Below are 12,678 nucleotides of genomic sequence, written 5' to 3'. Positions count from 1 at the left end.
TTGTCCTGTCCTGGTTTCAGCTCGGGTAGAGTTACTTTTCTTCCTAGTAGCTGGTATAGTGTTGTGTTTTAGATTTAGTGTGAGAATAGTGTTGATAACACACTGATGTTTTTAGCTGTTGCTAGGTAGTGTTTATACTAAGTCAAGGATTTTTCAGCTTCTCATGCCCGGTCAGCAGGAAGGCTGGAGGGGCACAGGAAGTTGGGAGGGGACACAGCCAGGACAGCTGACCCAAACTGGCCAAAGGGATATTCCATACCATATGACATCATGCCCAGTATATAAACTGGGGGGAGTTGGCTGGGAGGGGCGGTTCGCTGCTCGGGAACTAACTGGGCATCTGTCGACGAGTGGTGAGCAATTGCATTGTGCATCACTTGTTTTGTATATTCTAATTCTTTTAGTAGTATTATTGACATTTTTTAATTATTATTATCATTATTATTATTTTCTTCCTTTCTGTCCTATTAAGCTGTCTTTATCTCAACCCACGAGTTTTATTATTTTTCTTTTTGATTCTCTCTCCCATCCCAGTGGGTGGGTGGAGTGAGTGAGCGGCTGCGTGGTGCCTAGTTGCCAGCTGAGGTTAAACCACAACCCAAGAGTGGAAGGAGGGATCTGCAGCATCCTGTCACAGAGTGGAGGCATTGCAGGGTGTAGCAGTGGATACACTGCCTAGGCACCGGGAGCCACTTGATGTGGACAATAGCCGGTAATGCTAGGCTGTGGCTGGGTGATGTATTGCTAGCAGATTGCCTTTGGGTGCAAGGCCCTCAATGCGTGACAAGCCCCTGGTTGCTGTACAGGATCAGGACAGTGCTTTCACCTCTTTGGGCACCCACACCAGATGTGATGGGGTGGTGACCCTATTTTGCACATGTTGTTCTTTAGTGAAAAAGAGACTGTGATGCTACAAAGCAGATGCAGTGTATGATGCTGTGATTAAGGAGAAGTCACAGGAACCAAATGTATGAGCTGTGCTTGGGGAGGGAGATTTGGTTGATCTGGCAAGCCCATGGGTGTAAATATAGTGAAGCATTTTTATATTTCTTCATCAAATAAACCACATCCGTGTGAGTGCATATTGTACTTCCTGCTGTAGTTCTCCCATCTGTGCTGTGGTACCCTGAAGTAGTTACCACGTTAGTGGTCTTATAGAGGAAATCTTCCTTACAGAGTTTATTCCTGTAGTTCTTCCTCCTTGCAAGCAAGCCCTGACGCTGCATCTGGCATTACTGCTGTCTGATTTCTGTGAATGTTCTGTTCGTCGTTCTGGACATTTTATTACCTGAGCAATATGTAATGCAGCAAGCAGGGACTGTTAGAAAACTTCATTTACTTAAATTGTGTGCTGAGACTCCTGCAATGGTGTATGAGCAAAGTGTGCCCAGTTTACATTCCTGACTTCCCACTGCCATAGTAAATTATTTTCAGAGCTTTACTATAATCTCCAGTTCTTCATCATACTATAGAAATGGCTCAGCTGGGATCTTCACTTGAAACAAAATGCCATTTAGAAACTCAGGAGACTGTTGTGTCTCTACTGACTATTAGAAGGGATAAACAGTTAGGCAGGTTAGAGGAAAGTAAGATGCAGTATTTTGTCATTGGAAAAGGGTTTCATCTCATTGCTGACAAATCTGTCTAGATACTAAGAGCAGTGATGGCAGAAGAGGAATGAAAAGAAACCCGTGTTGCCTTTATCAATATATCCAGAGAGAGAACAGCATGGGAATTGTGAGGTGTAATTGTGTTCAGCATCTGGGTCTCTGTGAGCAGTTGTCTTGTGATTCCAGAGTCACACAGGCAAAGCAGCAACAACCTCTGGGGCTCACTGCCTTTTTATGTCCAGACTCTTAAGGAAACTCTTGACAGTTATGGAATGGTCTTGGGTTATATGTACCACATTACATGGGTATCAGGACAGCTTGTGTCTGTCCAGGTCTATTTTAGGTAATGCTTTATACTAGTTTTATTTTGTTTCTCTCCCCAAATTCATGACACCTCATGTCTGCATTTTTCAACAGTGCTGCTTGTTTCATCTTCCTGTGTATTGACTTCACTAGGCTATAACTCAGTAGATAGGTGTCAAGTTCTCTAGGGCATGCATGGATTTTCATATTTATTATGTTGCATAGCTAACCTCAAGTGTTCAGAATTCTGAAATTAGTTCTTGCTAAACTGACAAGTACGCACTGATACAGTTTTTCTTTTAATTGCTTTCTTTTCATGTCTGAGGGAACAATTGTGTTGCCTTTTCAAACGATAAGACTTATTTTCCCAAAACCTTTTGGAACAGTAAAGTCTAAGTTAGTGTTTTGTAAACTTTCAGTTCCACATAGGGAAGCTTCAATAGAGTATTAGATAGGACAAACACTTGCAATAAATTACAGTTGTCAGCACTGACTTCTGTGAAATACCCTATATATTATTGTTCCATATTCATTGTAAGTATGCACCATGTACCTCTGCACTTCCTGAGGCATATTCACCATATGTTGCTAACAGAGGTAAGTGGAGCATTATCACATGAGAACTAATGTATTTACAAAGCCATGGGAGTTGTTTTTAGTACTACCTATGAAGTTGGAGTTGTCACCATGCCTGGAAGCAAGTTAACATTGCGCTAAGCAGGATCTGGAGATTTCAGTACTACCAGAAGGCATAAATGTATGGATGCCCTGCTGATAGTAATTATTTTGCAAGACACGGAAGAGATTCTTTCCCTACTGAACTAGCCATCCTACTGTAGCTGCTTTTGCTGTTTTACAGCAGAGTTTTGACTAGTATCTTCTATTTCTTGAAGCTATTAGATGATCCTTTGCCGAGCCATTCACATTTGTGAGGACTGAATGCCATGCTGTGAATCAGCAGCAGGGCAAGCCATATGTTAGCCTGATCTTGTCAAGTGCTGGGCAGCCTGAGCACCCTGATGAGGCTTAGCTTCTCTCACCCTTGGGTTCATGTTTCCAAGCTATTTAATATGCAAACCTAAGCCTGTAGGACTGTAACATTTACTAGATTGCTGGAGAACTCTATTTTATAGGAAGATGACACGCACATGTAGACAGAGCTGCATAAAACTGTTGTATCAAGACCCAGTTCTTTCTGTGCTGTGCCTGGTAAATGTGTTCCCTAGTTCTGAACAGATGAGAAGGCTGCAACTGCCTCATGGACCTCCTCTTTCAACAACCTACCTGGTTTTTTTTTTTCTCATTTATGAGGTATTAAGCTTCCCCAGATGTAAGCCAAATTTTATTACGTGTCATTCTGCACATACAGGGTGCATGAATAAATACCTTTACCAGTATCTTGCTTGTTTACATGAAGAAGCCTTTGGCAGTTCTGTGTGCTGGTTACTTGCAGAGTTTTAAAAATGCCAGCTTTAGCTGGAGTAGGAAAGTAGCTTTGCAGAAAGCTTCATTATATTGGGATTGGAATTGGACATGCTGGAATAGCTCTCTGTCTTTAGAAGTTAATTTACAGCTCAACTTAATCCTTTACATGCCCTCAGATCTGGACTCTGTTAGATGACTGTCTATAGAAATATCTTCTGACTTCAATGTATTAGCCCTCAGAGTTCATTTTGGAAAAATACAAAAAGAGACCCTAAAAAGGATGGACTGCGTCACTGGTAAATGGTTAACGGCATGGAGATTTTATTGCAGATGCGTTACAGAAAAATCATACTCTCTTCTGATGATGTGAACAGCTTGGTGAATAAAGGTGATAATGAAGAAGGTGGAATCAACCCAGAAAAATCACATGCCTTGCTCTGGCACTAGATCAGAAAATAACACTTGGACGTTTTCTTGCTGACTTATTTGAAGGCAGGGTGAGGTACTGAAATAACTTGAGAATTAAACAATGTTTTTTAATCTGTTGTTTTTTCATTTCTGGTAGATTAATGCTAGATTCCAGACTCCACTTCCATTACCTTATCTATGTGAACTGGTGTTAGTGAACTTTATAAAAATCTTTTCCTAGGGCTAGCATGCCAGCCAAGGTTAAAAAAAGAAAAAAAATTCAGAACACCTGTAATCATAACTGATGGCTTGATACCTATTTGCATACAGTCCTTTCTTCTTTCCTTCTAGTATGCTTTTTTACGTTAATGCTGCAATGATGTTTTCCCTGCTAAGTAAAATCATCTAATGAAAATGAATGTATTTGCAAGGCCCAGTACTGGTTAATTTTGCCTTAATTTAGTATACTTGGATTTCTGTTCAGGATTTTATTGGGTTTCTGCCTGATACATCATCTCATCAATAGCTCTCCCGCTCCAGAAATGCTTGATGAATTCTGAAATGTCGAAGTAATGTGGAAGAGATGTGACAGGCAGTCAGGATTGTAGAGTAGCTTTTCTATTGCTGTGCTATACTGAATTTCAGTCACTTCAGGATAAAATAAGTGAATGTTGCTGTATTCCATGGGAAAATGTCTTGGAAATAGATTAAAACCTGTTAAAATAATTTGCCTGAATTTAGTGGATCTGTCAATTGAGGCAATGCAGATAACTTCTAAGTCTTGAGACTGATTAGTACTGGGGGAGGGAGAAGGCTGATTAGGAAGAAATGGGAGGAGGATTAAACCAAACTTTCCCAGATTAGTGTGCTTAGCAATGCAGTATTACCACTAGCTCAGCAGAGCACTTTGCCTGCTTCCTGTTCCTTATGCAATGTGGCTGTGTTTCAGTTTGCTAGCTTAATTTGATTTGTTTACAACTGTTTGGAGGGTGGTGGTGTTTGGTTGTTGGGTTGTTTTTTTTTTTTTTCCCTAGTGATGTAATAAATGATTTTGTACCTCTAAAGGGAACAAAGTCTGGCAGAGGTTGGGAGAGAGGATGAAGGACTCAGGATTAACTCTTCCACATGGGCAGGGATTGAGTAACAAGTTTGTTTGTCGTGTTCTGACACAAAGAACCGAGCCTATAAATGAAAAATGTGACCTGCTAGCATCAATGGGCTATCAGTGACAGGTGGAACTGTTGTCCCAAAATCAGCCCAAAATCCTGAAGTCCTGAAGTAAATTTTATGTCAGGCCCTCCCATCAATTTGTTCTGTACCTGGAGTAGTAGCATGCCATGAATGTCTGCTTGGGGTCTATATGTGACTGTTGTCACCTGATCATATACTTGATATGATGTTGTTAACTTACACCCCTTTGAGACCCACAGGGTTTATGTACTCCCCCATTATCCTGTCACATACTGGAGACTGCTCCTGGGGAGTGGTGATCACTGGAAGATGCTTCTTCCACACACCTCTTTGCATTGCCTATCCTCAAACTGTCCCGCACAGATGAGTAATCTTGCTCTTTTCTACTCTTTCGATATTGGGTGAGGAAATTGAGGATCTGGTAGTCTTTAAAAATCAAACTGGTAGAAGCTTTGAGGATGGCTAACACAAAGGAATAAGATGCCTTTGGTGTCAGCCCATTATTCTGAAACTTCTTTTAATGTTAGCGAGTTTAAGCTAGAAGAATTTATTTTCCAAATTCAAAACAGACCACGCAGTTGCAGACTTTGCCGGAATAAGTGAACTGAAACAAAAAGGGAAAGAGAGAGGCATGTTTCTAACACTCAGTTTATTTCAAAAGATTTCTCTCACCCTGACCCAACTGTACAACTGACAGATGGCATCACAGTTGCTGTGTGAGGACTTAGTCTTCTTGCAGTTCTTGCTCAGCTCTATCTTTGAGGTTGCGTTTATGAAAAAGATCCTAGGTCTGAGAAGCTCTGCTTCTTTTTGTAATCTTAAATTAATCTTTGGACTCCACCCACATGCATACAAACAAACAAACCCTTTTAATGTCATCAGTCCACAAAGAAGGAGTCTCATCCTTCCTGTCATCAAGTCATTGCTTGCTAGCTCCCACTTTGAAGGTGGCAGAGTCTCTCAGGTGTTCTTACGGCCTGGGGGCAGATAGTTAAGGCTCATTCCTATCCTTGCCTGAGCCCTTAATAAGGTTTGTTAATTTATTATAAAGCATGACATCCTTTTCCATCCACTGGCTTGGGACTTAAATGCGAAGTGTTTGTGTAAAGCTTTTTCATATTAAAAACTACACAGTCTGCATAAGCAACCTGCAAATCTTACGTGAATCTTTGGCAGATTATTGTATGAAAGTGTAATGCTGATTACTAATTGGTCTGAGACAAGAAACAAGAATAATCCATCACTGTGAGGTGAGAATAGTCATGGGGTGTACGTGATCTGAGTTTGGACCCAGATTAACTCAGTTCTGAGCCCTTGTTTGTACCTTGGAAGGCCTCTGCTCTCCCGTCTCCAGCCACCTGTGAGTATTATCACCATAGTGTTTTAAGTTGGTCAAAATTAGCTCACCCATCTTTTTTTGCCATGTGTTCACATACAGCTGCTGTTACCTAGGCTGCAGCTACGTCTCTTTGTTCTTTCTGAGCACTTGGGCATACTTAAGACTCTGGCTAAGTGTTTGGGCCTTGCTGTCCATATTAACCCTCCTTCCTGGTATGCCAAGGTGGTGCAGAAGCACCAGGCTGTAATGCAGTATGTCAGAGGTGGCATCAGGCCAAAGTAAAGGGTGTTTCAGAATCTCTGGCCCAGATAGTTAACTGTGCCATGCTCTGCGTGCTCAGGACGACAGTGGAGAACAAGAGAGCATACAAACTCTGTGCCAGTTCTAATGGTTTTCTGTACCAGCCCCAGCATAAAGGGTGCTGTTAAAGCAGTTCAGAGATTGCTCAGAGTTTTACAAACTCTCTATGGCCTTATGTATTTGGAGAGAGGAGTAGATTATGTTAAGGTTTAAATGAAATTAAATGAGAAGTGGTTAGTTTTCTGCATTACTGAGGAAGAGAAGGATCTGACAGGGGTTAAGACAGATCCCAGTTTCCCCCTTCTCCTTTTTCTTTTATTCCAGTTTTAAGTCATTGTTAACAAATCAGGAACAGAGGAGTTTATGTACTATTGTTAGGAGTACACTGAGTAAAGATTGACATATCCAAATGCTTGTCTGGTTTTTTTCCAGCTGTCAAGCAAAATTATACAACCTCCCTACAAGTCTTGCTTTGTGTAAGCATGTCTTAAGGATGTGTGTGCTTTCATTGGCTGATTTAGCCATGAGAATACAGAATTGTGTGCTGTTTTGTACTCCTGTATCAACTTAAAGCACTGTAATTACATCAGTACATTCCCTGAGCGTGAATGCATTATATAAAGGCACATCTACTGGTTCTCTTTATTGCTGTAGACTTTGGGGAGAGATGATTAACCAATGTGAAACATTCTTATGCTGGTATGACAGCTTACATGTTTGAGGTTGTTCTAGTTTTGTTATTTTGGAGGGTGGAGGGGGAGCCCAAACCCAAAACTAAACCCCAAATCCTACCTCTATTCAAAGTAGTTAAACAAACTGTGTGTTGATTAGGTCTGAACTGTACCTGTTATCACTGCTTGTCTGTGCATGTATTTTGGGACTGATTGTTTACATACAACTGAATGTTTGTGTAAGTAGTTGCAGATTCAGTCAAGAAGCTGGTAACAAAGTAGTAGTAACAGCAGAGCTAAAGACCTTTCATTATTTCTATTAACGTGTCACTTTTGTTTGTAGAATGAAATGTGTCTTGCCACACAACAGCTTTCAAAGCAGCTCCTTGCCTATGAAAAGCAGGTATGTTCAACATATGCCTTTGATTTCTTTTCAGCCTCAACGCTTGCAAAGAAGTCTAACAGTGTGGTTTCCAGAAGTGCTTAGGGCATTGGCTTTACTTGGTTTCATGCGAAGGCTATTGTAAAATTCCCCAGCATGTTCAAGGGAGTTAGGTCACTTCTGAGAATCTTAAAAAGAAAAAAAAAAAAAAAAGTGCAAAATGTGAGTTAAACTTATGTACATGCAAACCAGTTTGTTCCTATTGTATGAATATGACTTCAAAATTCATATAATAAGCATTAGTTATATGTTGTCCAAAATCCATTCGTTTAAAACAAGTGGAGCAGGGTAAAAGAATATGTATTAATGAGTTACTGTTTTTCCATTTAGTTTTATCATGTATTGCATTTTGTAGGAGTATTCATTACCTTTGTAGTAAAACATATGTTGTATTTTATACTCACCTTTATTGATTTACGGACCAAATGTGTGTTTCTATTTTCAGCATTTTGCCTTAGGTAAAGGAGATGAAGAAGTGATATCCACCCTTCATTACTTTTCAAAAGTTGTGGATGAGGTAATTTGAATTGCCAATATTCTATTTTTACAATATAGAATATTGGTGATTTTTCTTCTGGTCTTTGTCCTTTTGATTCTGGGCCTTTCTACTGAAGGCTAGATTGTGCATGGGTTTTATAGAATCATTTAACTGGGGGGAGAAGAAGTATAATATCACCCTTTTGTAATGGTTAGAGCTGTTTCTGTGGCTTCATCCCACATGCTGTCCTCAGAGCAAAGCTGAACTTCCTAAACAGGGGAATTAGAAAAGAGACTGAAACAGGACGTTTCATCTAGGCTGGGGCCATTTTTAATTTAATTCCCTTTAAAAATGACACTTACCTTTTTAAGCTTTAAACACTGCAATTTGAGCCAAAACCTGCCAGGGATGGATGCAGGGCAGCTTTGAATTAGTAAAGTTGCAGTTTAGTTGCTGTGAGATGACACAGAATCTAGAGATGTCTGGAGGAGGCTGCAGAAATGCCTGCTGAAGGCAGGTTAGGTACTGCAGCTGTGTGCGCTGAACACGTCTACTCTCTGTAGGTTGTTGTGGAGTACTGAGAGTCTTTCTAAATGCTTTTGTTAGACCTGCCTATATAACATTTCAATATAGTCTTATTATCTAGGTCCTTATTGCTTAAGTATCATTTGTCACATCACTCTTTCTGTTGTGAGCAGGGCTGTGCCATCAGAAAAGTGTTGTTCTTCTTGTTAGTCTACTTTCAGCTTTCGCTAAGAAGGCAAAAGGCTGTATTGAGATCTGCTTTTTGGGAGAGGAGAGGAGATAGGGTTGTGGGGCAAAAAATAAGTGAAAATTTTTAGAGCCCATGGATAAGTCTAACAATATAGTGAGAGGAATCCCAAAGGTTAACTTTTCCCTTAGGCTTCTCCTGCTGCACATCTGCTCTCAGGGGATACTTGAAAGGAGCATTTATTGTCACAAGTCTTGTACTTGTCTGTGTAAACTACGAATAAATCAAAACAAGAACTTTCTCCTTCCCAGGTACAAGATAACCATCCCATTTGGGAACAGAAAGCTGAGAGCCCCTCTGTTCAGTTCTGTTGGTCTCACAAGAACTTGGTCCATTCCTCAGCCTCCTTTTCTGTGTGTTAGCTACCCCCTGTACCTGTTTCTCAGTTGTCTAGTCTACAGGCATTGAATTGTCCTGGTTTAGTTTTGTATCGTCTAGTGGGAAATGCTGACTTCATCCTCACCTGCATAACCCCGCCTAGAGGCCCCCAGGATACCATGGGCAAGTGGGCAGAATATCATGTCAGCGTGTGGCGCACTCCTAGTTTGTAGTATCAGGCGGTCAAGCAGTGTGATTGATAGTTGTCCTACCTGAACCCATCTAATATTCTTAGCATGCCACTGCTGACATGAGAGCCTTGCCTTCATCCTCAATGGCGTCACACAAGTGCTTTAAAATATGTCTCAATGTCCTGAATTATAGAGAAACACTTAAAAACAGGAACAGGAAACTGCTCTGAAGGTAAAATATTTGAATAGGACCTTTCATTGTGTTTGCCCCCTGTTGGGATTGTGTCCCAGGTAACCCTCATGAATGGAAAGAGATTCTGGGCATGGCTGTGGGACTGTAACCCTGTGGTGTAGAGACTAACAAAAACTGGTTAATAAAGGCTAATTACAGATTAAATCCTGTTGGGTTAAGCATTAGCATTAATGGTCAGGTGAACTGCCCTAATACGGTATGTGGGAACTGAAAAGTTCTTGGGTCCTTGGAAAACACCAGGCATGAATTAAGCATTTAGGGGAAAATCCCCATCTGTCTCGCATATCTTGAGAAATGTATTTTAAGCACTGAAGTACCTAATATCCTTATTTTGTCTTCTGGGCACAAATGGCAGATGTGCTTCTTCAACAGCTGTAGAGTGCTGGGTTTTCTTATTTTTTTTTTTATTTACACTGTGTCTTAGGGCATTTCTCTATTCTCTGTTTCAGCTCAATATTCTTCATTCTGAACTGGCAAAACAGCTTGCAGATACAATGGTTCTACCAATAATACAATTTCGAGAGAAGGATCTCACAGGTAAATTTTATTTTAAGTTTCAATTTTCCTCATGTGTTCCTTCTTGCTTATTTCATAATAAACTGAGACATAATGTCATGTAATAGTTTGTTCTTTGATGATTCACAGAAAAGTGTTTTTGTGTTGGTTTTTTTTTTTCTGCTGCAGAATTTCATTGACAGGTGCGTGCTTTTACTCAGACTTAAATAGTGCAAGTTCACCACATAACATTTTATGCACCATATGGTGCAAGTTTGAAAATACACAATTTGTTCTTTGTTGGGTCACTCTGCTTTTACACTAGTATAATTTTACTGAAGTCATTGATGTTATAATGGTCTAAAGAAGGAAAATTTAGCAGTGAATCTGGCTTGCAAACAGTATTTATCCCACTTCAGAAGTTTGAGTTTGTTTGAAAAGCACAAGCAAGAATGCTTTTGTAACTTCAGAGCATAGTATATTCCCTCCCTTTTAACAAATCAGTCCTCTTTAAATCCTTGCCGTCCAGGGGTAGTTCCAAGTAACCTGATTGCCCAAACTTGGAAATTCATTGCTTAAACAGCAGAGCAATAATGCAAACATGTGGTGTAATTTCAAAAGAAAGGAGTCAAGGACACCCTAACCTACTCATGCAACAGAAACATAAGTTTTTACTGCAGCATTTTCTTTTTTTTTTTTTTTTTTAAAAAAAAGCCTACTTCTCAACTCACTAAGCTCAGTCCTGTTTATGTACTCTTTAAAGACATCATTTTGATGGGAGACAAAACAAAACAACTACAGGAAAATACTGACTAGTTAAGGTTCCTTATAGCATCTCATTTGAAATCGTGAAGACATCAGTGGATGTCTTGTTTAAAATACAATGTCAAATATAAAGCAGTATTTGGATGGTAAGATCTTGGTTCTATAAACACTTTCTCACCTCTTTAATGTGGCTTCAGTGATACAGTGATTCTGCTCCCGTCTTTACGGCTTCTGCCCCCCAGTTCATAAAAGAAGACATAAAAAGAAAATGCAAGTGGAGCCTGCAACCAAAGCCTCAGCTGCTTCATGACAAAAAATGAACGTTTCTTCAGCTTCCCTGGACGTCAAAATCTTTTTTGTTCTATCCATTCATGCATCACAACCTCCATTTTTCTCTGACAGTCTGTAGAACAGCATTTTTAGTAGAGGCCTGGATGTATTGAAATTTCATCATAGGATTAAACAAGGATGATTAACTGTGTTCTTGGTTTTACTTTTGATCTTGTTATGTGTATGTATTGAATACTGTAGAAACCTCTAGGTACGAGTTAGTCACACCTGGGAGGAATTTCTGTCTTTCTGCATTAGAGTCACGAGGAAGTGTTCTGGGGAGAAAAAGGTGGCATGAAGCTGATTAATGTGTAGGCTGTTACAAATAATCAGAGACCATGATGACATCGTACAATTTCCTTTTATTCTTTTCACAGTTGCATAATGTCTGTTCTTGTGAATGTGCTTTCTCTGTAACTTTTTGAGAAGGGTTTTGCCAGTTGCAGCATACATTGGTATGGACACTGAGAGTAGCTTGTACCCAACACTTGTCAAAGTTGAGTTGCCTGTTTACTTTCTCTTGCTTCTACCTGCCTCAGAAACTCATGGCCACCGTTTGTTACGTAAGCATCTTAGCCAGCAGGCAGATGTGTTAGATACATATTTCTTTTCACAGAGAAACTCAGCAAAAAGTGTTCCACGTTGATGAAGATTCATGTTCAGGAAAGGGGCTTAGTTCATATGTCTCTGGGACTTAGATTTCTCGGTATCGCGTAAGCGTTGTCAGGAAGTCGGAACTGCCAATCTCTTGTGATAGTGGGGGCTCTTTTGTCATAACAAGCATACTGAAATGGTGCTTCTTTGGGTAAATGACACTGGCAGATAAGGAATCTTTTTCATAGTGATAACTTGCTCAGTCAAGTAAACTCAACTCTTAATTTGCTATCTGCCTATTCATTTCTCTAGCAGCTGATCTGCTTTATCATTTTCAAGACAGCCACAACTTACACATCTCTGCTTTGAAAGGGCTGGAGTGACTTAGGCATTAAATGTGCCATAAATGGTCTCAGTTGAACAAAGTGTGTACAGCTGTTTTTTACTTTGAATATTTGATTTCTCTTTTCCAGAAGTAAGCACGTTGAAGGATCTTTTTGGCCTTGCTAGCAATGGTATGTTTCCCTGTTTTGTTTGTTTCTACTGGTGTGCACCTGTTATCACATGAGACATTTTTAATCTACACACACACACATCACATTTCTAAAAAAAATAATATTCCTTGTCTACAGAACATGACGTGTCCATGGCAAAGTATAGCAGGTTACCGAAAAGGAAAGAAAATGAAAAGGTAACGAACGTGAAAGGGAAAAGGAAAAGTTTTCATCAGCTCTTCTGTCTGCATCATTGTTCACTTATGAACTTTGGAGAGTTCATCAGTTAAATTCACAGT

At 40.0% G+C, this 12,678-nt stretch overlaps 1 protein-coding gene across 1 annotated transcript in view; it reads left to right on the top strand.

Annotated features, from left to right (window-relative positions):
• The window catches only part of APPL2 (adaptor protein, phosphotyrosine interacting with PH domain and leucine zipper 2), a 40,046-nt gene that overhangs the window by 8,716 nt on the left and 18,652 nt on the right, over nucleotides 1–12,678 (top strand). The window contains exons 3-7 of the mRNA XM_050893653.1: nucleotides 7,591–7,650; nucleotides 8,135–8,206; nucleotides 10,151–10,238; nucleotides 12,359–12,400; nucleotides 12,518–12,576. Coding sequence (XP_050749610.1) covers nucleotides 7,591–7,650; nucleotides 8,135–8,206; nucleotides 10,151–10,238; nucleotides 12,359–12,400; nucleotides 12,518–12,576 — 321 coding nt within the window. The remainder of the gene's footprint in view (nucleotides 1–7,590; nucleotides 7,651–8,134; nucleotides 8,207–10,150; nucleotides 10,239–12,358; nucleotides 12,401–12,517; nucleotides 12,577–12,678) is intronic.

Source organism: Gymnogyps californianus, chromosome 1, assembly GCF_018139145.2.
Source record: "Gymnogyps californianus isolate 813 chromosome 1, ASM1813914v2, whole genome shotgun sequence".
In the NCBI taxonomy this organism is placed as follows: domain Eukaryota; kingdom Metazoa; phylum Chordata; class Aves; order Accipitriformes; family Cathartidae; genus Gymnogyps; species Gymnogyps californianus.
Note: the sequence above shows the minus strand (reverse complement) of the source record. Positions and strands in the feature narration are given on the sequence as shown.